The sequence below is a fragment of the Entelurus aequoreus genome, linkage group LG19, assembly GCF_033978785.1.
Source record: "Entelurus aequoreus isolate RoL-2023_Sb linkage group LG19, RoL_Eaeq_v1.1, whole genome shotgun sequence".
In the NCBI taxonomy this organism is placed as follows: domain Eukaryota; kingdom Metazoa; phylum Chordata; class Actinopteri; order Syngnathiformes; family Syngnathidae; genus Entelurus; species Entelurus aequoreus.
In genome coordinates this window covers 22,087,430-22,114,492 of record NC_084749.1, presented here as the reverse complement: position 1 = coordinate 22,114,492, position 27,063 = coordinate 22,087,430, and the positions used below count along the sequence as shown (strand labels likewise).

Sequence of the window (27,063 nt, the reverse complement as noted above, 5' to 3'; positions counted from 1 at the left end):
TGACTCTACTTATTCAAACTGATTTATTTTCTATTTTGTGTTTAATTTTATTTAATAATATATTTTATTTATTACATTTATCCATCCATTTTCTACCGCGTGTCCCTTTTGGGGTTAATTTTATTTTTATTGTATTATTTCTTTTTTTAGTTAATATTTGTAATCATTTGTCTTACTCATTGAATGTCTACTTTAATTTGTATGCTTTTAATAAATGTATTTTCCTTAACACTATATGTTTATAATTGTTTACATTTGCGTATTGCTATTTTCCCTTTTTTACTCAGGAAATGACTAAATTAAACTTAGACTTAGACAAACTTTAATGATCCACAAGGGAAATTGTTCAACACAGTAGCTCAGTTACAATGATGGAAAGTGTAAGGATGGAAAGGACAATGCAGGTATAAATAGACTAAATGTAGCGATATAAATTATAATGTATATACGAATATATACATATGTGTACAGTATACAGTATTATACATACAGATATATTATATTATGTCTATAACATATATACAATATATAACAATTACCATGTACAATATTACAGTATATGTGACAGCAGCAGCATAAAATAGAGAGTAGATCCAGTAGATAAATAGCATTTAATAAAACCAAATATTGTAAGTGTTAACATGTAAAATAAGGTAGGATCTTCACGTAAATACACGTAGAAAGATTAAAGGTACTTAAATCACGTCTGGCAACCCACAATTTTTTGGGGAAATTTTTCGTAATAAGTTTGTATAATTTGTGTAATAGCATGACGATTAGAAACTGGAATGATTTGCCTGTGTTAGTTTGTGTAAATAGCAAACAAAAACATTCTTACAAAAAGTAAAGTACCACTCGGTCGAAAATGCTGTTGAGCGTACAGTACTCAGGTCTCTGCCATCTGCCCGGGGTTCGAGATTTAGGGCACTGCATAATCTCGCGATGAATGGTCGGAAGTGAGCTGCACCCACGAGAAGTGTCGTTTCGCGCGCTGAAACTGAGCGCCATTTACACTGCGGAGTGACGGCGCTGCGAACCAATGAAATGCAGCCAGTGGGAGCGCAGCAGCCAATAGCGACGCGGGGTTGGAAAATTGGGCGGGATACCCGAAGTCTTGAAGAATTACTCATTGAAAAGAAGCCAACAGGCATCGGAGCTGGACTGTGGAGAAGTTACCGGTAGTTAAACGAACAACTCCGTTAATTTCCGTTTTTTCTTGCGTGGACGAACAAACAGGTACAGTCTTTGTTTATATTATTTGATTTAATTCCTGGTGTTTACAGCCAGTGCCTAGCATAGTTAGCATGCCTCGTTTCTCGCGTGCTTACCACAAAGACTCACCGAGGCGGACACACTCAAAAGTTTTCCAAGTGTTATTTTACTATCTACCGGAGAGCAAACCGACTTAAACTTCACCATTTTTTTGTGTGTTTTACGGTTAATTCTGGTAATAAGTCCGAGGTGAACCTTGCTTAGCTCCCTTGTGTGACTGTGAAGAATACGTTACATTTCCTGCAGCAGGCTTCGCCGCTTTAAAGTGAAACTAATCGTCCTTTTTTAATCCCATGTGCGTCACCCCCCCCCCCCAAACGATAAACACAACACATTCTAATGTTGTTGTTTTTCCTGTATTTTGTCCTCTTGAGTTGGTGTTTTTCGATCAACGCGTAAATGCACGCCACACAGCACTTTGCAGGCGTCGGGACGCCCCGTGGTGCTCTTATGAGCACAATCGATGACTTTATTGTTGTTTTAATCAGCTCAGAAAGGGAATATTTGGGCATGTTCCACGGTCATATTGTTTGCTAGCGCTCCCTCGCGTCCGGATGTGCTTGGTTTTAAAAGAACTGGGCGTGGCCTGTGACAGTTTTCCCGCACTGTATTTAAATGAGCTTCTTCCCTCCCTTTCTGCTGTTCACAAATGACGAGCGCCCCCCCCCTCACAGCATCACCAATACAATGTCCAGTCAGTGCTCGAGCTGCAGCATGTCTGAGTATGAGGAAAGGCATCAGCATTCCTTTAAAATCCAATTAATATGCAATCTTTTCCCACAAAGTGCCGAATTGTCCATTTTGTCATGCACAGGGTTCATACAGGTGCTTAAAAACCTTGAAAATGCCTGGATTTTAATGTTGTGTTTTCAATAGAGATGTCCGATAATGGCTTTTTTGCAGATATTGTCCAACTCTTAATTACCGATTCCGATATCAACCGATACTAGTGATGGGTTGATGAGGCGTCATGAAGCGTTTCGACACATTGCAAAACTATTGATACTGTGTCACTAAATACTGACATCTGCTGGACATTAAAAATCCCTACAGGCAACCTATGGGCCGACTCGACTGACACTGATTTTATGACCCAGTATATACAATAATATAAACCTATTTATTGTATTTCATTTAGGATTATTTCATAACGGGACGGCGTGGCGAAGTTGGGAGAGTGGCTGTGCCAGCAATCTGAGGGTTACTGGTTCAATCCCCACCTTCTACCATCCTAGTCACGTCCGTTGTGTCCTTGAGCAAGACACTTCACCCTTGCTCCTGATGGGACTGATTAGCGCCGTGCATGGCAGCTCCCGCCATCAGTGTGTGAATGTGTGTGTGTGAATGGGTGAATGTGGAAAATAGTGTCAAAGCGCTTTGAGTTCCTTAAAAAGGTAGAAAAGCGCTATACAAGTACGAGCCATTTACCATATCTTCATTTAAATAAAAATATCTTTTTTATCTTTTTTAGATACAGTCAATAAATAATGTGAACATGTATCATAACATGGAAATCTAAGAGAACGTGTTGTGAATGAGGATGCTTGTGGACTGGGAATAAGAGAACAACTTCAACTCCAGTTATGGAAAAACATGGCACTGCCATATCTATTATTGAAGTCACAAAGTGCATTATTTTTTTTAACATGCCTCAAAACAGCAGCTTGGAATTTGGGACATGCTCTCCCTGAGATAATTCTGATACCCACTACAACTATGGGAAATACTATACTTTGGCTTTCACAAAGTGCATTATTATTTTTTATTCTTTTAAACATGCCTCAAAACAACAGCTACAAAAACAATGAAGGCACACAGCTTCAGTCCAGAGTATACTAGAGTAATAAAGTACACAATAACATAGTCCTCCTTTAGTGCAAGACTGCCTGGTATACTGTAAAACAGGAAATTATAAACTGGGCTCAATCTGCCCTGCTGTAACATGTTCGTATGAGTAACAAAAATGTGCTGCAAGCTAGTGGTGAGTGCTTGAAGTGGCCTAGCAGTCAGTCAGAGCTTCTGAAATGCTGCGTTGAGACAGGGCATCTCCGCTCACTGCAAGCTGTAAGTGTGCGCCATGCAGGGCAGACTATCCACAACAAACTCCACCGTAGCTTTTGCCATATTGGGTGGGCTTTCGCTTTGGGGTGGTTTTTGTTGCATTTTGTTTTTTTCTCTGCGGAGTCTTTAAGCAACAACTGTGTGGTACTACTTTTTTTCGCTGTTTGCTTTTCATCCATCTTCCGCTTGTATTCATCGAGTATCTCCTTATGATTCTTGAAGAGGTGGGAGATCTAATTGCTCGTATTAAAGGAAGACGTCTTGGTTCCTCCTCGCATAACCAACTTTTTGCAGTCATTGCAAATTGCCAGTTTTTTAGCCATTAGACACACTTTAAAATAATCCCAAACCATAGACATGGTGTCGTTAGTCAGTCACCGAGCTCGCTCGCTTGTTAGCCACAGCTACAGCACCGGCAACAACACACTCTTGTTGTTATGCTCCGCTCGCGGCGGTTTGATGATGTCATCAAGCGTCGCCAGTAAACCTCTCATGCAGCAGTCGTCAACTCTTGTATTGTGTGTGGGGAGAGGGGAGGGGCTGCTGACTGGGAGACGCAACTGCTCTGTACTTCTCCCTAAGTCCGTGTTTTACCGGATATGTACCGCTCCGTACAGCGGCGTTTTAAAAAGTGATACATTTTACTTTTTGAAACCGATAATTTCCGATATTACATTGTAAACCATTTATCGGCCGATAGTATCGGCACGGACATCTCTAGTTTTCAAGGTTTGAAAAATGCTTGAATTTTGGGTGAAGTGCTTGGAAATGTTCATCATATTTCTCGGCAGTCTGACTCAATAGGCAAATTATAAAATAAGTTTCCTTGAAAATGAAAGCTACGCGCTTGATCTGTTGGCTTTGCACAAGCCCTTACATTAGGTTGTTGTCATGCCTGAGCTCTGTGTCGCCCACAAGAGGACAGTGGTGCATCGATCCATCATGCCGGGAGGTTATCGTTTTAATGAACACTGGATGGAAATTATTAGTCCGTTATTGGACTTGTTTGTACTGTGAAGGTCATGTAAGGTATAATTTGTAACCTTGTTCACAACTTAGAGCTGAGTTAACATGAATGATTTTGTAGTTTTTACACAACATGGTTGTATGCATTTCTTGCTCTATTATTTTCATTGTCGACTTAACTTGTCTGGCTACCTCGGTGAAAGCAAAAAAAGTTAACTTTTGTCTTTTTGTTAACTTCTTATCATAGCCACAGTTATAAGGCTAGATATGCTTAATGAAAGGTGACTGAGGTGTTGTGAAACAAACAAAATATTTTTCTTTCATGTATTATCCTTACATTAATGTGGAACAGTTTTGTTAATAAATGAGAGAAATTTAAATTTTGAGGGTGCATGTATCTATATCACATTATGCAGTTTACAAGCACAAATACGCTGTGAATCAATCCGTGCTGTTCGATGTCATTGAGTGCTGTAAGTAAGAAAAAGAACAAGAAATGTGAAAAACAACACAAATGGAGACACGTTTGCAAACACCAATGACATTGAATAGTCTACAGAAACACTGCTTCATTTTCTTTGCCCCATTCAGTTAATGTTAACCGCTGGTTCAATGTTAGGCTTAGGTTTTAGCAGATTTTCCGTATTTTTCCTACAGACAGCATTTGGTGACTTCAAACAACAAGGCTATGGATTGATTCACACTGGTTTTCGCCTTTTGAAGGGTACTGGAAAAACTGGAAAATTGATCTTGAAAGTCCTTCAAAATTGCTTAAATTTGGCCATGGAAATGGTGTACGAACCCTGGCAAGGCAACTTTATTTATATAGCACATTTACAACCATTTTTAAATTGGACCAAAGTGCTTTACAGGTTAAAAAGCATAGAGAAAAAAACAAAAACATTCATGCATGCAGCGATGCAAAAAAAAAATGGTACAAATTCCAAAAACACAAACAACCCCCATTTTGTTATTGTTGTATTGTGTTTTTGGTTTTGATCTATTTCTCTGTATGGATGTTGCTCTTTGTTTACCTCTGTTGGGCGTAGTACAAATACACCAGACCTGGGCATTCTGCGGCCCGCGGGCCGCATCCGGCCCTTTGTGCGTCCCTGTCCGGCCCGCGTGAGGCCAATTATAAATTACAAAATAAATTTTAAAAAGTATCTATGTCGAGTGTGCAATACAACGGTGCTGCTTTTGTTTTGAAAATCGTTATTTGTATTACTTCCGTGTGGACGTATGCGTGTGCGTGATTGTGAGTGAATGTGAACAGCTGCAATCATTAATTACAAAATAAAGTTGAAAAAACATCTATGTCGTGCGCGCAATACAACTGTGCTGCTTTTATTTTGAAAATTATTATTTATGGGCGTGTGTCAGTGTGTAACCTGCGAGTGAAGGTGCACATGCAGCGACAAGTGATGCACGGTTTACACCAGAGACGCTAAAAAGAGAAAAGTTGATGAAGAATGGCGTGTTTCCAACAAGACATGGACTGCCATGCAACGTTCCCTCTAAGGTGCGTGCCTGCGCAATTGCGCACTGCTCAAGCGTCTGCTGCGCGCAGCAAATATATGCCGCGCACCAAATCAAATCCCATCTGAATTCTAAACAAAATAAACATATTTATTCTATGTAATTTTGCAATGCAACTTTGAGTGACAGTGACAACAAGCGGCCCTAACGGTGTTCGTCAACACCGTTCAATTGAACACCGTTCAATTATTGTAACGTCTATCGAGATGCTTCGAGGCCAGGAATTATATCGATCACTTTATTGAGCAAAACTGTTTATATTCGGCCATAACCACACCAAAAACATAAGTAAAACACTTCTATCTCGAAAAACTAGTCATTTTCTGCCGTACAAACCAGGCCAAAACCAACTTGTCATCTGTCACCAACACGCATAGCACTAAACCACTGGTGCGTTTATGGCCACACAAAAAGTCGGACAACTCAAACATCACACAAAGTTACACTATGACTCCTCAGTCATACGTGTGCTTATTTTACTGTCATTTATTATTAATGTTAATTTATTTATATTAGTCATGGAATGCTGTTACATACACTATGTTGAAGTATTACTATTATTATTAATTATTATTATTATTATTATTTATCTTACGGTATATATCAAAAATAATATTGAGCAAAATTTAATTGAAATATTGTCGATGTGGCCCTCCAGCAGTGCTCGGGTTGCTCATGCGGCCCCCGGTAAAAATTAATTGCCCACCCCTGAAATACACGAACACTGATTCTCAAACTGTGGTAGGTGGGCTCCATCTAGTGCAGGGTTGTGCAAACTTTTTGTCCCTAAGGGCCAAACTAAAAATGGACACAGCAATTTTAAGTGTACATCAGCAAAATAAGGGAGGATTTCAATCCCATACGGCAGTGATTCTCAAACTGCAGGGGTTAGGCCTGGGCGATATGGACGAAAAAGTATATCTCGATATATTTTTACTTAAATTCGATATATATCTCTATGTTTTTTGGTGAAAGAATACATATAAAGATATTCAGTGAAATTGAAGTGAATGACAACTGTACTGTAAACAGTCAGTGGCACTTTTATTAACCCAGTTAGTAAAGATGGGTATTAACAGCAAAGAAAATAAAATGTTTAAGTAGTACAGAATTACATAACATAAATAAAATAGAAAAATATTCTTTCTCTGTAAAATAAATAACATAGCTGTGCAAATAATACAAAATGTATCAAACTCAGATAAAAAATAGAACAAGGAACACAACAAATAAGCGGCGTTTGGTCATTTTAACGTGAAATAGATTATATCGACATAACAATATTTTCTTAATTCATATCTCGTTTAAAAATATATCAATATATCTTACAAACTCAGAATATCGCCCAGCCCTAGTAGTGGTACCTGGGCTCTGTCTAGTGGTTGCCAAAGAATCACCTAAGTAAATATTGTAATATAAGAGTTTTATTGAAACAGTGTTACTGTTTAATCTAGGGCTGGGCGATATGGCCTTTTTTTTTTTGATATATCAATATTTTTAGGCCATATCGCGATACAAAATATATATCTCGATATTTTGCCTTAGCCTTGAATGAACACTTGATACATATAATCACAGCAGTATGATGATTCTATGTGTCTACATTAAAATATTCTCGTTCATACTGCATTAATATATGCTCATTTTAAACTTTCATGCAGAGAGGGAAAACACAACTAAGTCAATTTAGCAAAACTGTATTTATTAAACAGTTATTAAGCAATAGCACAAACATTCATGTCATTTCCAAAACAGAAAGTGCAAGATTGTCAGAGGCATTTTAAAACAAGCTATAAGTGCACTTTTGTGCATGATGGCACACAAGATATTTCAATAAGTGTCACATAAAAATGAGCTGCATATCAAATAGTATATGTCCTACGGTGTTGATGTGGAAATAGTTGCTTCGGCATTTAGTTGGCGTGGCACCGAACGGAGATGTTGACATGTAAAGACATATTCCCGCTTGAAGCCAAACCACCGTCAGACGATGGAGCCCGTGCTGTTTTTCTTGGGAATTAATTATTCCTCCATTTGTTGCCAGATTCGCACATTTTTTCTCTCGTGTTACCACTCAAACCACACCGTTAGCTGTTAGCATCACAGCTAACGTTACCATGTCGCTGCCTGTCTGCTTCGCGGGAGCGTGTGACGTTGGTCACGTGACATTATGTGATGTATGTAAGAAGGTCCCCTTGTTTAAGTCTCTGTGAGAAGGAAAGACAGGAGAGAGTGAGAAACGCATGCAGTTTAATGCCACGCAGCTAAAAGCAACTGCGTGAGAACGTATACTCGAATATCACGATATACCGGTAGTCATTTTCTATATCGCACAGACAAACCCGCGATATATCGATATATCGCCGAGCCCTAGTTCAAACTGTGTAATGTTACAATATACCTGCTAAATGAAACCCCTGCCTTGTTTTTAATAAATACTAGGGCATACTACGCTAATGTGTTTTAATATCATGTACATTAGTCTAAATAATGTAGCCGAAATCCTGTTTTACCAGTGATGTTTGTAATCCTTATGTAAGGAAAATGGTGGGGTGGGTGGGCAGATTTGGTATTTGAGGTTGACATCTGAGCCCATATATGGGCTTTTATTCTGCCACATAGATGTGGCAGAATAAAAGCTTGTTTTTTTAGTGCATGTGAACATACAGGACATTACAGCATGTATATGAGTTAACCTGGAGGTAATCTCATCACAGGGCAGCTGCAATGTGGATTCAGGTGCGTACAATGGATGGGAAAGAAACCCACCAGGTGGACGCGTTATCCAAGCTCACCAAGGTGGACGAGCTGCGACTGAAGATCTCGGAGCTCTTCAAAGTGGAGCCTGAGAAGCAGAGGCTGTTCTACCGCGGCAAGCAGGTAAATCCAAATACCTTTTTTTTTTAAAAAAAAAAAAGATGAAATAATATTTTAATTATTGTTTTTTCCAGGCTATAGAGCGCACCAGTATTTGAGCCGCACCCACCAAATTTTAAAAATAAATGAAGGTTTACATATATTAACCGCACCGGACTATAAGCTGCAGATACTGTATATACCAGTATGAAAGATTTTGTATATGTTTATTTACATACCCTAATTGTTTCCAAACGGTGCCTGTCACACGGCAGTAAAACGGCTGGTCAAACAAAACAGAAGTCATCGTCATAGACCCACTAGCTGTAGAAGCTAGCTTTCCAATCAGCTCAACAGGCTTTATAACTCCACGGTGACGTTTTCGTCAACTTACGTAACTGAGACAATACACAAAGAATGCCATTGTAAGTTAATAATACTATAGGCACTTGTAAACGTTATGGCATATTAGCTAATGCTAACGACACTAGCTTGATTACATTACGATAGCACATACACATATGCATAAAAACAGTCCTACTGATACACACGGGACGGTTTAGTAAGTATGAATTGTTTGTTATATTGTAAAATTTACAGACATTGTTTGGAGTGGTAAACGAAGAATCCATACGAGCAGAAATGCTATAGATGTTTTTTTTCCCCGTTCAAGGAACGAAACCCGTGGTACGTTTACAACCCGCGGCACCTGCAGTGATCAACCTCGTCTAAAAGATGGCGCCATAGCAAAAATAATAACACTAAACTATTTGTTGAATACAAATCATTATGGCCTGTAGCGAAGAAAGATCCATAAACTGCACCATTTTATAAACCGCAGGGTTCAAAGCATAGTAAAAAAGTAGCTGCTTATAGTCCAGAAAACACAGTAAATGTTTTGATGATAAATGCTTTGAAAGTCTTTAACATGTTTATTGTGAGCACAGTATTATTCTGTTCTTATTTCTTTTCTCTGACAGATGGAGGACGGACACACCATATTCGACTATAACGTGGGCCTTAATGACATCGTGCAGTTGCTTATTAGACAGAATGCGCCCCCTGCTGAAGCTGCCAAAAACAAGGACAAAGAAGCTGAGCTCTCGGACTCGGACTCTGGCTGTGGCTCAACCCAGAGTGAGTCTGACAAGAACTCAACTCATGGTGAGACAGAGGTTCAGGCCGCCGGTACTTCTGCCCAAACAAACACAACAGAGCTGACTGATCCTGGCTTCGGACATTACAAGGTATTTTTAAGTTTGATGGTATCCTGTTGGTTTTGTACACATATTTTTGAAAACGTAGTTGTGTATTGCCCTGAACAATATTTGAGTATTGAGACTTTTATTCCTCTGCTATATAATTAAAGTAACCGTGTTGTTTCAGGACTGCAATGTATTTACAGTCCTGGGGGGTGTCGATGACCTCAACTTCAAATGTAGTTAATTAGCCATGGGGGTGAGCAAAAAAATAATTAAAAGCAAAAAAAACCATAAGTTTATAAATACAGAAACTTTATTTTTCAGAAAAGTAATACATGCTTATGGTAGTCACCGATAAGACCAGGTAAAAGCAACATAATTGGCTATTGATTATTTTAGTAATCAATCGATTAGTGTGTCCGATAATCAAGTATTGTAATAAAACACTATAGCCTTAATGTGTATTTTAGGGGAAATAGTTGCTTGCCAAAACCTTCCATCTTTTTTTCCTAATAAATGCACATTGTCAATATTGAAATTACACTTTTAACACGTGTGCATTAATAAGGATCAAAAATTCAAAATATCCACCTGTTTGCCACCACACAGATCACTGTACCACCGCATTGCATGTATGCTCTTGGAAAGGCTGCGTGGAAACTATGTCCACGTACTTAAAGTTCCGAGCACTCCCCGCGGTTCCGTATTTGATACATTTTTATAAGTAACACTCATCTAAACGATTAATCAAAGCAACAGAATGTAAATTGGAATTTTTTTAAAACTGATTAATCATTGCAGCCCTAATTTGAGTACATGCAAAATATAGCAACCCATTCACTTTTTTGGCAACCCTGGTCTCTCTTGCTATCTCTTCTTATTCTCTGGCAGACTGGCAGCTTCATTTTATAAATGATATTTCATACAAAAACACTGCGTCCACAGGGGTGAAATGTGACTTTTGCTTTTCGTATTGGCTTCAGTGAATTGTTTCACAGTAAGAAACAAAACATAAGTTAACCTGCAGCACACCTGCTGAATCATTCACCTTTTAGCTGTCAATCAACTGAATAAAAATGTGAATTTCATCGACGACATGTTGCGACCGCCATGGTTTGTCTTATGCAATGGCTGAGCATCAGTGCTCAAACTTGCATTTCTGAAATGTGTAGAACTGATACGGTGCACATTATGTTCTATTCCTCAGAACCACGATGCTCCCTTTCTGAAAACATTTGTTTCTGGGGACGTGCCAATCGATTATCCACCGATTATTGCTTTCGGACAATTTTCATGTAAAAGTATGTGATCGGACATTGCTGTTTAGCCTTTTGATGCCGATCCCCTTTGGCTGACATTTATTTTTAGTCCCCCAGCTGACAAGCGGCTAGCAGCTAATCATGTGTCTCCATACGCAGTGTGGAGCTGCTCCCCTAATTTAATAATAATCCTCTCCATGATGGCAAATAAACTGCATTTTATCGTCATCACTAGATGACCGGGCTAAACGTGTTACATACCGGGAGCAGACAAGCCAATAGCTAAGCTAGCTAATAAACTAGCTTGAAATTACACAATAAATAAGTGCTTATTAAACTTTTTAAGAAGTCTAGATGAAACCATGTTAAAGCAGAAAGTTGGCAGTCAACAGGAAATTATCAGACCTGACATTGGCTGGGGGCTACTGGGTAGCTTAGGACGAGTCGAGTCTCTTGGTTGCATTGTTGGGCCTGTTCCTGTCTCTGGCTGTGCGGCCCCCCCTTGCCCCAACAGACAATGGCGTGGAGCACTGCAGAGGCCACCGTGGTGTACAGTGTGTGGATGTTGAAATTGTGTTTTTGTTTTGTTGTTTTTCCTATGTTTTATGCAATCGTAAGTGCGCAATATGTCTATCGCTAATTTTTTGTTGTTTTACTTTACGCTGTATGTAAGAAGTGCAGATGGTGGCATCAGCTCTGCTCTTTTTAATGTCCTTTGTGTTCCTTGATGTTTCCCTGTTGTTTTCATGTTTTTTTTACTTGTTTTTGTGAAACACTGCAACCACATAATTTCCCTGTTTTGGGATAAATAGTCTATTTCTCTCCTATTCTAAATTAACACACAGATCAATAAGAGACAAAAGAGTATAATATAACTGGAGTGTCAGCTAAGGCTGAGCCGTTAAATGATTTCATTATATCGCGATAGAAATGAAATAGATATATGGAAAATGTCTTTGATAAAACATTCGATATACATGTTTTTTTTCTGGTTGGAAGAAACTGGAAAGAATGAAGCATGATTGGTTGCATGAACAAAGGTGCTCGTGCCCTGGTAACCTAGCAAAACAAGAAGTGGTCAGCGGGCAATGTGAGGGACGCGCTAAGCAGCCAATCGCGTAACAGTATTAACTATCACATTTTGGCTGTTGATTCTCTGCATGGAGTGAGAAGATTAATTTAAAAATGAGTGCTGCAGAGAGCGAATAAATTGTCGATAAAACAGGAAAAGTCAACTTGACAGTATGGCAGTTTTTTAGATTTTTTCAAACAGACCAATGTCCTTTGCCGCACTCATCTTTTCTTTTCAACCCACGTCTGTTCCCTATTCGAATGTATGCAAACAGGACTATATAATAACATAAATAATACAAATGTGCTACTTTAAAAAAAATAATTTAGTCCTACATTATTTAAATGATTACTACATAACATAAATTACTTTCCATACTTATAAGAATAACTGAGCAAATTTAATGTTACATAGACCACATAACTTCCCTTTTACTCAACCTGCAAAAAATTGTTCTTCTCAGGTTTCTCTGTTTGTTTTTACACTTTGCAATATTTAGTCATACTTAAGCATTTCTTACAAATCTCTTATTTTTTGCACATTCATTTAAACATGTTAAGTGTTAATTGTGAATTTAGAATGTTGTTTACATTAAGTGTTTTCCATGGTTGTGTTCACATTTCCTTTCCTTTCTGCCTTGATCGCTGAGGGGATTCTATTCAGAGGAAGGTTCCTATTGAAATAAAGATGTTAACATTTAATGGTTTTCTCCTGGTACATATATTCCAAAGGTCATTCAAAATATCAATAATTATGGATATCGACCAATATAAAAAACTATAAAAGCCATATTGCCCAGCCATGGTGTCAGCATTGTCGCAGTTAAGATACAACACGTAAGTGCAGGGCAGATTGATCCGTAAATCGGTGGTGTCGTTACCAAGGGTAGTATCAGTGTATGATTGATACGAGAATGGTGTTTTTATTTTCTCAAAATGTTTTTGTTGCTGTTAAAGCAATCCCTATTTATTCACTTACTTAATCACATTTTACACAACTCTTGGCCTCAAAGGGCTTCACCAACCACAACAACATCCTCTGATCTGAGCCCACATGTTTATATTGTAATAATTATTTTGACACAGAACGATATTCATTTTTTATTTTAATTATTGTGTGATGTTGATTTTGTTCTACTCAAACAATTGTATGTAATATATGAGAATAAGAAACTGGTTTAAATATTGTGCTGATATTGTTTAACTGTCAATAGCACTCACCTTAGATATATTAATACTTGTGATGGGTATCGATCAATCTTATTCTTGGATGATCTGTATCAGAATTGGCAGCATGAAACCCTGATCAGAAGAACCCTACGCGTTAGTCTTTGATTTACAGTAAGCAAGAACTGGTTGTTTTTTTAGTATTTGGTTGAACAGGCCTCATATCTTATTGGGTGTCTGGCTTCCCATCTTTAACCCAACAAGAATCCGATTTTAAACTTTATTTTCTTTTGTTTTCCCTCTTCATTAAGATCAATGAAATGGTGGATGCAAGAGACTTGAATATGGGGGCGTGGTTTGAGGCCCAGATTGTGAATGTCACCAAGTCCGCCAAGACCCCTAAAGTAGAAGTGGCCGAAGGGGAGACTGCAGAAGAGGAGATACTGTACCATATTAAATATGACGAGTAAGCCGCCTTTATTTATAATGCTTGGCAATCCTCACTATGGTGTTTTCAAATGTTTTTTTTTTTTTTGAGTATATCCCACAACTTGTCACCTGTTGGAGCAATTTTGTGTTTCAGTGGGGTGTCATCATTCAAACATGTATGACAAACATTACTGCAATACTCACACCCGTGTCACATTTACTGATGCAGCTACCCAGAGAACGGAGTGGTTCAGTTTCTGGGCAAAGATATTCGCCCAAGGGCCCGCACCGTGTTCCAGTGGGAGCAGTTGGAGCCTGGTATGATCGTTATGATCAACTACAACACAGACGATCCCACGGAGCGTGGCTTCTGGTATGACGCCGAGATCCAGAGGAAGAAGGAGACACGCACTGTGCGAGAGATTTATGCCAAAATTCTTCTCGGGTAAGTTGAATTTTGTGTGAAAAGCTAAATTTTTCTGCTCAATGATTGACCGTTACTTATACTGTATCTAATGTTGCATGGAATATTATAGATATATTAAAATGGGACCTAAGATGACTGGAATATATATATAAAACACTTCATTGAGGTCTAGATACAATGTATTGGATATGCCTTGGTGTAAATTGTGCGTACATTTTACCCCACAGTCACTTTTATAACCATTTTTTGGGTCTGCAAGATATTCGATTCTGGAAGCGTTCCCAAATTATTAATAAATAAATGATAAATGGGTTATACTTGTATAGCGCTTTTCTACCTTCAAGGTACTCAAAGCGCTTTGACAGTATTTCCACATTTACCCATTCACACACACATTCACACACTGATGGCGGGAGCTGCCATGCAAGGTGCTAACCAGCAGCCATCAGAGGCAAAGGGTGAAGTGTCTTGCCCAAGGACACGACGGACGTGACTAGGACGGTAGAAGGTGGGAATTGAACCCCAGTAACCAGCAACACTCCAATTGCTGGCACAGCAACTCTACCAACTTCGCCACGCCGTCCCTACAAATGAAACCACACCGCACCCTCCAAGTATTATAATTTATCTTTTGAAAATATACGCAGTTTTAATTAAGTCGTCCCCGCTATTTTTTTCTTTTCCCAGACACAGTCGAAAATAATCTTCATTAAAATTATATAGATTCACCTGGTCATAACATCAGGTACACCTGCACACTTGATCAATTCAGACTAAAAAAAGTTGCTTTTACCAGCATTTGTCACCGCCTGTTGCACGTCTGTGTTTATATGCGCATGGCATGATTATATAGAAATAATACCTTATCTTACTTTTCTCTGTCTAAATGCTCCAAAGTGCTTCAAATCTTACCTTTTGGCATCAGATTATCTTACTTTTCTCTGTCTAAATACTCCAAAGTGCTTCAAATCTGATCTTTTGGCTTTAGATTCAGGCCACACCAGGAGGTAGTCCTGAATCTGATTGGAATCTGATCTTTTCAAATGTGACTTTAGTCTAAATGCAATGCGACCCTTATGTGGCTTTTTCGTCAGCTTTGGGCGAGCTACGTCACGTGTGCGTGGGGAAAGATGCAGTCGCCAACGGAAGTGAATATTTCATCACAACATCCGGTTTCGGTCTGCAAAGTCTATTTAAGACGACCAAATCTTCAGTGAATCACTTGTCAATAGTGCGCAAATAATAGGCTATATGTAATATATGAATATATATTTTGATTCCTAAGAAATAGCGATTGTTGAAAGACTGGAATTGACGCTTTGGCGCATTTGCTTACATGTGAGTTGAAAAATAAAGCTCACGTAGATCTATGCTGATGTCCGTGTTTCCTCTACTTAACAGTCATTAAAAGATTAGAACCCTCACAAATATATTACACTATATACATCCATTTATATATTATATTACTTCATTTTCATGTAAAAACGCTCATTTTTAAGGTGTGGCGACTTATTTTATTTTGTAGTAGTAGCTGTGACTTCCTACCGGTCACCTTCCTTTGTTTTCACTTGAACCCACTGTATATACAAGTGACGTTGAGGCCACATTCGCGTTTACACTGAAGTCTGATAAAAATCACATTTTCCTTGCAGTGTAAACAGTCCCCTGGAAAAAATACGATCAAAAAAACGATTTGGGCCACTTTGGCCTGCATTTTAAATGTAATCTTAATGTCCAAATAAGTACATCCACACCCCTGACATCATGACATAGCCAGACTGCAAAACCCTGTGAACAGAGGCATCCAAAACTGCATGCAAGCTTATGATTTGACGTTTTAACACGAGTATCCAACATTGCAACAGCACTTAAGTCAAAAAGGATGAAATTCGTCATTGGGTTCCTTTTTTAAACTGCAGGCGTTTTCTTGTAAATAGCAAGTTTTGTGCTGCAAAATGTCAGTATAATGTTGGCAATTTAAGATTACAATTTAGTTTCCTGCTTTGCAGAGATGCAGGTGATTCTCTCAATGACTGCCGAATTATGTTTGTGAATGAAATCTACAAAATAGAGGAGCCTGGTTCTAAAAATGACACCCCTGCTGGATCTGAGAGTCCTTTGAAAAGTAAGACTCACTTCTGTTGCCATTTGAACCTTGTAACTTTTTTGTGTTTTTAATTCTAAATATTGTTACATAACAAAATATCTATCTTCCAGGAATAAATGGTCCCGAGTGCAAGCGCTGCAAGGACGATCCCGATAAAAACTGCCGCTTGTGTAACTGTAGCATTTGTGGCATTAAGCAGGATCCCGACAAACAACTTCTGTGTGATGAATGCGACATGGCCTATCACACATACTGCTTGAACCCACCCATCACCACCATCCCAGATGACGAGGACTGGTCAGTACAATTAGCTGTCAAGAAATCAGTATGCTTTATTAATGAATCCAGGCACTCCAATCTATTCATTATTGTACATCCTGTACAGCAGTGTTTCTTAACCATTGGGCCGCAAGGGCCCCTCCAAAAAATATCTTATTCAGCTGTGGTTGCAGTGCTACTCTGTTGTAATACACTTTTCCACCACTTGTGGCAGTAATGACAATATCATACAAACAAGTCCGGAGCTAAAGTCATAGTTTCTAAAGCGCAAAAATTATGACTAAAGTGGTTAAGCTGTATTTTAATTTTCACTTTGATTTTATTGATGGTTTAGTTCAGAGCCATATATATTATCAAATTAGTTTTTTAGCCCAACATAAATGTATATAAAAAAATGTGACTGTTATTTATGAGACCTTTCTTATTCTGTATATTTGATTAGTATTTTTATTTTCTAATCAGCCTGACCTAAGCCTAAGGTTTATGTGTTAACTAATATTCTTTTTGATTAACACTTTGTTTCATATCATTTGACAAGGTGTTAAACTGTAGGTAGGTTAAAATGTAATTATTGAATACGGTTAAAATCAAGAGTAAGGTTACTAATTCAGTATTATTATTTGAGTAGGCCACAGGTCCGTCTGTTGTGGAAAAATTAGGCCCAAGATTAAAAAGAACCCCTGCTGTACAGTAAACTGACATTTGACTTTCAAAATCCGGCTGATGGGTCTCATTCTCACGTGCATTTAGCCAATAACTAATTAAGAAAACATCTCCATTTACATAGCCTTGCAAAATAATCTGCTTGGGCTTTTATTGTGACAGACTTTTGGATGTTGTTTGACAAAACCAGTCTCTTTTAAACACGTTTCCTCCATGCTGTATGACTTTATTCTAGGTATTGCCCAAATTGCCGCCGTGATACAAACGAGGTTGTGCTTGCTGGAGAGAAGCTGAAAGAAAGTAAGAAGAAAGCTAAGATGGCCTCTGCCAGCTCATCAAGCCAGAGGGACTGGGGCAAGGTGAGTGATTGATGTGTAATCCATGTTGTTTCTAGGAAATGTAGATCCACTTTAGGCTGGGCAATTAAAGGATAACATTATACTTGGTGTATATTGCAAATTAACGTTTCCTCGATAGAAAAACAAATTACCTCTTTAGTTGGCTCGGTGAGTCGGTTTACAGCAGTGCTTTTCAACTGGCGGCCTGGTGGCCAAATCCATCACTGACACCAGTTCGGTTCAAAACTTTGATTTGAACATTTTTGCACCGAGTTCCTAAAAACACTAGAGCGCCCCAGTTGTATAAAGGAACTTGGACCAGTGTAAACGCATTGGCAGATTCTTATATTGACATTTAAATTTGTTATTCACAAACATTTGTCATGCAACGTGCAGACTTCAGGGATGTGAAATGTCAGCGAAACGTGGAAATCTGTGTTTTTAAACATTAATTTTTGCGTCAAAATATCACTTCCACGATTTTTTAATGAAATGTTAATAAAAAGACAATCTAAACACAATTTGTTGAATGCTCGCCTCAGCCCCGGGTTATCGCTGTTCCTCTTGCCGAAACGCCGCCTTAAGTTGCAGGACGGCGAGACGATCTCATGAGCAATGAAACAAGCTCGCTAGTTAGCTAACCGTCTCGCTAGTTTGCTTGTCGTCGCCTCCTTTCACTCTCCGAGCCACAACGTTGACGGCTGTCTACTTTGCTGCTAATCGTATTTGGATGATTACAATCCGAACACTTAGTTACGAACCAGTTGTAGTTCTAGAGTATTTTATTAGTAGCCAAATAGAAGGTATATTTTTGACGTGACGGAGATAAACAGGTCACAACAGTGGGATTATATAACCCGAGAGATCATGGCTACAGGATAGAGTTGCCAAATGGTAAACGTTTTTCTCTGCATGCATGTTATAGAATTTTACATTACATTTTCAATTATAATATTTTATTGTTTAATTATAGACTAAAAAAAAATTAACATTTTGTGGTACATTACATGGGACAACATGGTAGTGTCAAAAAGAAAGTCAAAAGAGGTTGGTAGATGAGAATAAATCTAAAAGTAAAATATAGTTTAGAAATGCACTCCATTGCAGGAAATGAAGTCTTCATTTAAAAAAAAAATGTTGGGCTTGCGTAGCAGCACTTTCTGCCGATTTGAAATTGTGCCCAGTGGCCTTGTGGTTAGTGTCTGCCCTGAGATCGGTAGTTTGTGAGTTCAAACTCGGGCCGAGTCATACCAAAGACTAGGGCTGGGCGATATATCGAATATACTCGATATATCGCGGGTTTGTCTCTGTGCGATATAGAAAATGACTTTTTCGTGAGTGTTTGAGTATACGTTCTCACTCAGTTGCTTTTAGCTGTGGGCATTACACTTCAGGCTTTACTCACTTTTTCTTGCCTCTCCTTCTCACAGAGACATAAAACAAGCGCACCTTCTTACATACGCCACATACTGTCGCACGTGCAACGTCATACGCCCTCGCTGAGCAGGGAGGTAGCAGCATGGGTAACGTTAGCTGTGGCAGGTGGTGCGAGTGGTAATATGAGAGAGAGAAAGATGCGAATCTGGTAACAAATGGAGGAAGAATTAATTCCCAAGAAAAAACGCGTCTGGCGGGGGTTTGGGCTCAAGCGGGAAGATGTTGAACAGACAACCGTAATATGTCAAGTAGGCTGCAAAAGTGTTGCTACAAAAAGTAGCAGCACTACTAATTTGTAGCATAATTTGAAAATTTACCCGCTAGAGAATGAGTGCTTGAAACTCTGCATGTCAAAATCTCCGGCCGGTGCCACACCCAACAAAATGCCACAGCAACCAGCACTGACCCAATTGAGCCTGGCGTCTTCCATTTCCACATCAACAAAAATTAGGCAACAACAGAAGGAGATAACGTCCGCAGTAACCTACCACATAGCGAAGGACATACACAAATAGATTTCCTATTAAGGAGCTAATTTTTATTTTACAGTTTTTGATATATCTTGTGTGACATCATGCACAAAAGTGCACTTTATTTGTTTTAAGCTATTGTAGTGGCGTACTGTACAAAAAGTGCACTTTAATTTAGTGTTTTGATATGTCATCTTAGTGACATCATGCACAAAAGTGCACTCATAGCTTGTTTTAAAATGTCAATCTTGCACTTTCTGTTTTGAAATGACATGAATGTTTGTGCCACTGCTTAATAGCTGTTTAATAAATACAGTTTTGGTTAATTGACTTAGTTGTGATTTCCCTCTCTGCATGAAAGTTTAAAATGAGCATATATTAATGCAGTATGAACAAGAATGTTTTAATGTAGACACATAGAATCATCATACTTAATTCAAGGCTAAGGCAAAATATCGAGATATATATCGTGTATCGTGACATGGCCTAAATATATTGAGATATTAATAAAAGGCCATATTGCCCAGCTCTACCAAAGATTATAAAAATGGTACCCATTACCTCCCTGCTTGGCACTCAGCATTAAGGGTTAAAATTGGGGGTTAAATCACCAAGATGATTCATGAGCGCTGCCACCGCTGCGGCTCACTCCTCCCTAACCTCCTGTGTGTGTGTGTGTGTGTGTGTGTGTGTGTGTGTGTGTGTGTGTGTGTGTGTGTGTGTGTGTGTGTGTGTGTGTGTGTGTGTGTGTGTGTGTGTGTGTGTGTGTGTGTGTGTGTGTGTGTGTGTGTGTGTGTGTGTGTGTGTGTGTGTGTGTGTGTGTGTGTGTGTGTGTGTGTGTGTGTGTGTGTGTGTGTGTGTGTGTGTGTGTGTGTGTGTGTGTGTGTGTGTGTGTGTGTGTGTGTGTGTGTGTGTGTGTGTGTTAGCACACTTTGAAAAAAGGAAAACTGATGAAAAACGAGAAAGTTAAAGTTTAACTTTCTCGTTTTTCATCAGTTTTCCTTTTTTTCTTTTCAAAGTGTGCTCACATGCCTGGCAGGTTCAGGCACTGGACAATATTTGAAACAGCAACACCTCCCACTAGATACACACACTGCGTCCACATTTGGGGTCTGCAGCCTTAGCGTTGCACATTTGTTGGCAGCTGACGGCATCATGTTGCGCAAAGGCTGTCACTGAGACTCCTAAAATGCAGCCAACAAATGTGTGCCGCTACTCCATTTAATAGAAGTATGCATTGAGACAGTCCTACTGGTTTTTAGCTGTCCATAATCCACTTCCGCCTTTATTCCCAAACCCATGTCAAAGTTCACACAGGCACCCAAAATAGCTATCCAAGGCCATGCCTGTAACGCTGATGTCTATGTTCTCTTTGAAAACATGAAAGCATTGGCTTGGTCATACTTTAAACTAAAACATTTTTATGGTTTAAATATGTGCACCCACTTTATTTATTTGAATTGGTTATAAGTTGTATCATGTTCTTCAGTAAATTGGTCATGTTCAACCCCTGTAAGAAAATGAGTATTTAAATCAAAAATAACCTTTTGTCTTCACATATCACTTATTAGCAGATTTTATTTATACATATTGAAGTCGACTGACGGGGGGAAAAATGTTGTTTCTTTCCCTTCTGATATCGCCTAACTCTAGATCCACGACTTTTGCAGAGTTTATGTTCTGAGATTTGCTCGCTTAAAATAGACACACCCATAGTAATTTCTATTTTAGTCACTCTAAGCCCCACAATATGCATCACACGTTCATTAAAATATTTTTTTTAGCAAAAGGTATAGGTACTCACCACTAATTAATAATAATTAAAGATTATTAAATTGGTCACGTCTAACATTGCTGGTGTATAATAAAGTTGACTATTGGAAGCTAGTGCTGACACTCCCACACAAAGTGCCGTCATCTTACACGTCACCATTTTGCGAGCATCTATGCTGTTTTCTGCTAATTGTCACATATTTACAAATTACCAACTTGGGATAAGCGAGATGGGTTTTGATTTAAAAAAATTCATACATAAATGAAAGCCTATATGAGTTTTCCCACAAATAAAATGTTTTTTAAAAAAATCACAAATCCATGAATATGCATGCTCAAAAATTCTGAACCGCAAATAGGCAGGAATCTACTGTACAAATTAAATATTGTTCTCAAAATGTTGAATGTAACTCTAATTTTGCAAGACATTAGAGCTTTATCATTAAATGACTTGCTATTTTTTGTGTTCTACACGCCAGGTAGATACTATCTTTGTCTTTAAACATAATGTTCATGGCTTTATCCTCTGCGCAGGGAATGGCTTGTGTTGGTCGAACAAAGCAGTGTACCATCGTACCATCAAACCACTATGGGCCAATCCCTGGGGTCCCTGTTGGCTCCCTATGGAAGTTCAGAGTCCAGGTTGGTAAAGCAGAATTCAGTCGATCATTTCCATGCATGAAGAAGAATTTACAATTACAATGCTGTGATTAAGCAGTGTACATTTCCAGTCCTTACTGCACTTGTCAAATGTCTGTGGTTATTTGTCTCAGTGGCTATAAATGAAATATTTTGTTCATTATAGGTCAGTGAGTCTGGTGTCCACAGGCCACACGTAGCTGGGATACACGGCAGGAGCAACGACGGTGCCTTTTCTCTCGTCTTGGCAGGAGGCTATGAGGATGATGTGGTATGTTTTATCTAGAAAGGATCATTTTAGAGTCTTAACACTTTTCTATTTTTAAGTATGACACTTCTATATCGACCGGGGGCATAATTATCGGGTTAATATTATGAATTATGGCTTCACCGATAATCTGTTAACATTAAGAAAAAAGCTGCGATATCCGATTTTATAAACAAAACAGAAAAAACTCTGTAGGTGGGTAGGGGTGAACAAATTAATAGCTCCTACCTTGTAGGAAGTTCCAAATTGCCTGTAGCTGCCATCTTGTCTCACTTTTAGTTGCCTTTGGTGCGGGGGATCCAGCCGTAACGCGCTTGAAGTAAATGTCCAATCAGAATGATGCGTTTGGGATCTGGTCCCGTTTATTGTACATAAAGTTAGATCAATAAAATGTAATTTATATGGACATTCTTTGGTGGCAAGTTGAATAACTTCCTGCTTCTTAAAACCAACAATAACTTATTTATATCAAATGTTTTAAAATGTAGATTTGACTGTACTTTATGCACACCTGGCGGAAAGAAAGAGTCAAACAAAGGTGGATTTGGCAAACTGTACCTGCAGATTTGTCCTAACCAAAGAGGCTACTATGATAGCGCTAACATCACATCTATAAATCTTATGTCCTGATTAGGGATAGGTATTGTTTACATTTTAACTGATACCAGTACCAAACCGGTACCTGCAAATGTTTGTATTAAAAAAAAAAAAGCAAATAAAAAAAAAAGCTTTTTTATTTATTGTGCTTTCCTAATGTGGATGTGAATGACTCATTCTGCCTCTTTTGCATGTAACTTAACATCCGTATAGATTCCCTCTTGATGTTTTGTTGTTTCATTGTAGGATGATGGAAATGAGTTCACTTACACTGGTTCTGGAGGGCGAGATCTGTCTGGGAACAAAAGGACTGCTGAGCAATCATGTGACCAGACGCTCACCCACATGAATCGGTAGGATGCTGACAAAAAAAGGATTGAACAAAAAACAAAATATTATCACCATTTGTTTTGCGAACGTTATTTTTGCTCTGGTGCTCCGCAGTGCCCTTGCCATCAACTGCAATGTCCCGGTTAATGTCAAGAATGGTGCCCAGGCAAAGAACTGGAAGGATGGCAAGCCAGTCAGGGTGATTCGCAGCTGGAAGGGTCGCAAACACAGTAAATACTCTCCTGAAGAAGGAAACCGATATGATGGCATATACAAGGTAAGAGGGGTGTTTTCAGTGTTCATAACATTTCCTATGTCTTACAAAGGATCTGCTGCACTGATTTAATTTTTTTGTTTTTTATCCTTGCTGCAGATAGTGAAGTACTGGCCAGAAAAAGGCAAGTCTGGCTTTTTGGTATGGCGCTTTCTTCTTAAGCGTGATGACGAGGAGCCGGCGCCATGGACCAGAGATGGCAAAGAACGCGTCAAGAAGCTTGGTCTTGTCATGCAGGTAATATTCCCCTCACTCTCAACTTTCACGCTTTTAGCTTCATGCTGTATCTACTAAATGTACTTTTTTCACAGTATCCTGCGGGCTATCAGAAGGAGCAAGAGAACAAAAGTGAAGTGGAAGAGGAGGAGACACCCAGCAAGGCAAAGAGGAAGAGAAAGTCTCAAACCAGCGGTAAGTTCATAGCTTAAGTAGCTTAAATGCATTTTGTTTAAAATCACATTGACTGCAATAACACCACTAACTAACCTTTTGACATTCAAATTATCTTTTGGTCTTTGGTATGCAATGATAATATATCAAGACATTTTACAGTTTGACATCTGTTGTGAGGAATTGTACAATTTCATTATTATCTCTTTCAGAATCCAGCAAAAGCTCACCAGCCAAGAGTCCCAAGAAAATGAAGGTTGAGGTTTACAAGCTTTCTGGAGAACAGAAGGCAATCATCAAGAATGATACGCTAAATAAAAAAGTGTGGAATGAAGCCATGGAGTCTCTGTCACTTGGCCCGGTGAGTATTTTTTGTTTGTTTGTTTTTTTATCCCCAAGGCTGATATTTTAAATTAACAAATTAACCACTGATGTAATAATACAAATAAGAATATTGCAAGTCTACCCTTTCAAATGCAATAAACTTGTACTTCACGTATAGTCTGTTTTTGCACTTGAATAACAATCTACCAAACGCAATATAAAAGTTTATGTCTCTGTGGAGCACCCTCAAATATACCCAACCAAAACAATAAATACAATGGCTCAAAGTTATTGTGACCAAAATGATCATGGTTATCATTATTGTGGTATTGTTAAGTGCTCAAAAAGTAAAAAGGGGACGGCGTGGCGAAGTTGGTAGAGTGGCCGTGTCAGCAATCGGAGGGTTGCTGGTTACTGGGGTTCAATCCCCACCTTCTACCATCCTAGTCACGTCCGTTGTGTCCTTGGGCAAGACACTTCACCCTTGCTCCTGATGGCTGCTGGTTAGCGCCTTGCATGGCAGCTCCCGCCATCAGTGTGTGATTGTGTGTGTGAATGGGTGAATGTGGAAGTACTGTCAAAGCGCTTTGAGTACCTTGAAGGTAGAAAAGCGCTATACAAGTATAACCCATTTATCATTTATTTATTTACTTGTACACACACACACTAAAATATTTTAACCAAGTTGTATTTTTTTTCTAAATTACTAAAATAGACACGATATTCTTTCTTGAGTTCCTTTCACTTCGGGTATGTGTGACGTCACGCGAGTTCACTTCCTGATGGATGTCTGTTTCAAGTCGAAAGTGTGGAATTTATATTCATCACTTTGTGCAAAGACAGCTCAGCCTTTATGTTCAATTTCAATACATTATCTTAGTTGTTTAGACAGTAATGTGTTTATACAAGATTAGATTAGATGACGTTTCTTTTTGGGGAAAAGACGTTAATGTTGTTTGTTATGGTTGGCATTGAAGCTAGCTAGCATGCTAACGCTAGTCCTTCCATAAGTTTTTCGAAGTGCATTGGTCAATCACGATATTTCGATAATTTTAATATAATATGGTAATATTAACAGTCGGGAGTTTTGTAGTGCTTATCATTATTACGTTTATGTGCATGTAGTACAAACGCCCGCAGCTGATGCAACCGATGCAAAAGAGTAACCGTTTCAGGCATACTTCATCTTCACTTATCGTTTTGTTAATTGACATATGGAATATAGACCCAAGCCTAAGTGGCGGTCCGGCCTCTTGGGGCCCGCTGGTAGTGAATTTACGTTCCGTCATGGCTGTTTCCTTTTTCGATGGATGTGTCGATCATCCTTGGGGCTGCATCGTTGGCATTTTGTCGTTTTTTCTCCACAACGAGGGTGAGTCCCTAACTCGCTGAATTATGTGAAGTTTGTGAACCCGGAAAAAAACATAAATTAGTCGCAGCATTGTATAAGGTGCAGGGTTCAAAGTGTAGGGGAAATAAGTAGCATCTTATAGTCCGGAAATGATGTACAGTGTAGAAGTGTAAAGCATCAAGGTACGGTAGTTGTTGCAATTTCTGAAAACAAAATAAGATGGAAAAAGTTTTTATATGGTATGGTTTATATGGTTGACATGACCAGTTAAAGGGGTCATATTATGGGTTTTTTTCTACATTTAAAACACTTACTTTGGTCTACATAACATGTAATAGCAGCTCTTTGGTCAACATTTTGCGTAGATTTTGTTTTACAGACTGTCTTCAAGCCGCTTTCTGACCGTCTTTTCAGAATGTGCCATATTGTGGGCGGTCTTATTTGCCCCCTTCTACTGCGTCTCCACCCCTATCATTCATGTTGTAATTTTTAGTACTTCCATATGGAGTCCCCTAAACTATCTATTTTTTATTAGGAATGGCAGCAGTAAAGGATTTTAGCGTGCATGTACAAGGCAGTTTGCCCCGCAGCGGGAGGATAGTGGAAAAAAATAGGGAACTTATTTACTACAACTGAATAAAAATGGTGGAGTTCTGCAAAGCTTTTCGGGTAAACCGCTACCATATATGTCAAAATACGTCACTAAAGTCTTCAATACCAAAGGGTTTGTTTGGAAGAAGGCAATATGGTTTTATAAATATCTCTGCCATGACTCAATGGTTTGATTTCACATTTTCGGGACTTGTGTGGATCCCAAATACACAAAAAACAATATCAACAGGGAAAAAGAACCCTTTTAAGGTTTGCTGAAATTTAGTTTTTTTCTTTGAAATTGAAAATTATGATTTTGTGCCTGCAGAGATTCCTGAACAAGGTTGAAGAAGTGTTCCTCTGCATTTGCTGCCAAGAAGTGGTCTATAAACCTGTCACCACCGAGTGCCAACACAATGTCTGCAAGGTAAGAAATGGCCCATTAATCTTTTTTAGAAATATTATGACTTACTGTAAGCAATGTGCAACATAGAAATACTTTTTTTTTTCTTTTTAATGCAGGAATGCCTTCAGCGGTCCTTCAAAGCAGATGTGTACACCTGCCCGGCCTGCAGAAACGACTTGGGCAAAAACTACTCCATGACTGTCAACAAACCGCTGCAGGAAATCCTAAATCAGTTTTTCCCAGGTTACAGCAGTGGCCGATGATCACCAGCAGCTCCTCAGACTCAGCAATGCAAAGTGTAAGGGCAATTTTCAGTCAGAGGCAATAAAGAATCAGTTTTTCTTAATATATTTTTATGATTTATAAATTGACCGTTTTTGTGGACTTTACTGCAACCATTTTTCCACAATGCTTCTTCATTGATGTGTAGTTAAAGACAAATTGAAAATTTTCCTTTCTTACTGCTTGTACCATTACGCCATTGTTACCCTAAAATGTGATTTTTTTTTATTTTTTATTGTTTTAACCGTTTTTGTTTCCAATAACCTCATAATACCCGCAGAGTAAAGCAGTCAGA

General features: G+C 38.7%; 1 protein-coding gene across 1 annotated transcript; it reads left to right on the top strand.

Moving 5' to 3' along the window:
- The first annotated feature begins 1,081 nt into the window (after positions 1–1,081).
- On the top strand, positions 1,082–27,063 carry uhrf1 (ubiquitin-like with PHD and ring finger domains 1). The gene is made up of 17 exons (XM_062027519.1): positions 1,082–1,236; positions 8,556–8,718; positions 9,675–9,941; positions 13,705–13,859; positions 14,052–14,267; positions 16,259–16,374; positions 16,467–16,653; positions 17,534–17,657; positions 21,851–21,958; positions 22,122–22,226; positions 23,067–23,173; positions 23,265–23,427; positions 23,524–23,661; positions 23,736–23,835; positions 24,027–24,175; positions 26,409–26,507; positions 26,603–27,063. Exons 2-17 carry the CDS (start codon positions 8,566–8,568, stop codon positions 26,747–26,749), a joined length of 2,334 nt encoding a protein of 777 aa, XP_061883503.1. The 5' UTR covers positions 1,082–1,236; positions 8,556–8,565; the 3' UTR covers positions 26,750–27,063.

Coding starts and splice junctions, on each gene's coding strand:
- uhrf1 (XM_062027519.1), top strand. CDS start 8,566: ATGTGGATTCAGGTGCGTACAATGGATGGGAAAGAAACCCACCAGGTG. Junction 23,174..23,264: donor ACGCTCACCCACATGAATCG/GTAGGATGCTGA, acceptor GGTGCTCCGCAG/TGCCCTTGCCATCAACTGCA. Junction 26,508..26,602: donor GCCAACACAATGTCTGCAAG/GTAAGAAATGGC, acceptor TTTTTAATGCAG/GAATGCCTTCAGCGGTCCTT.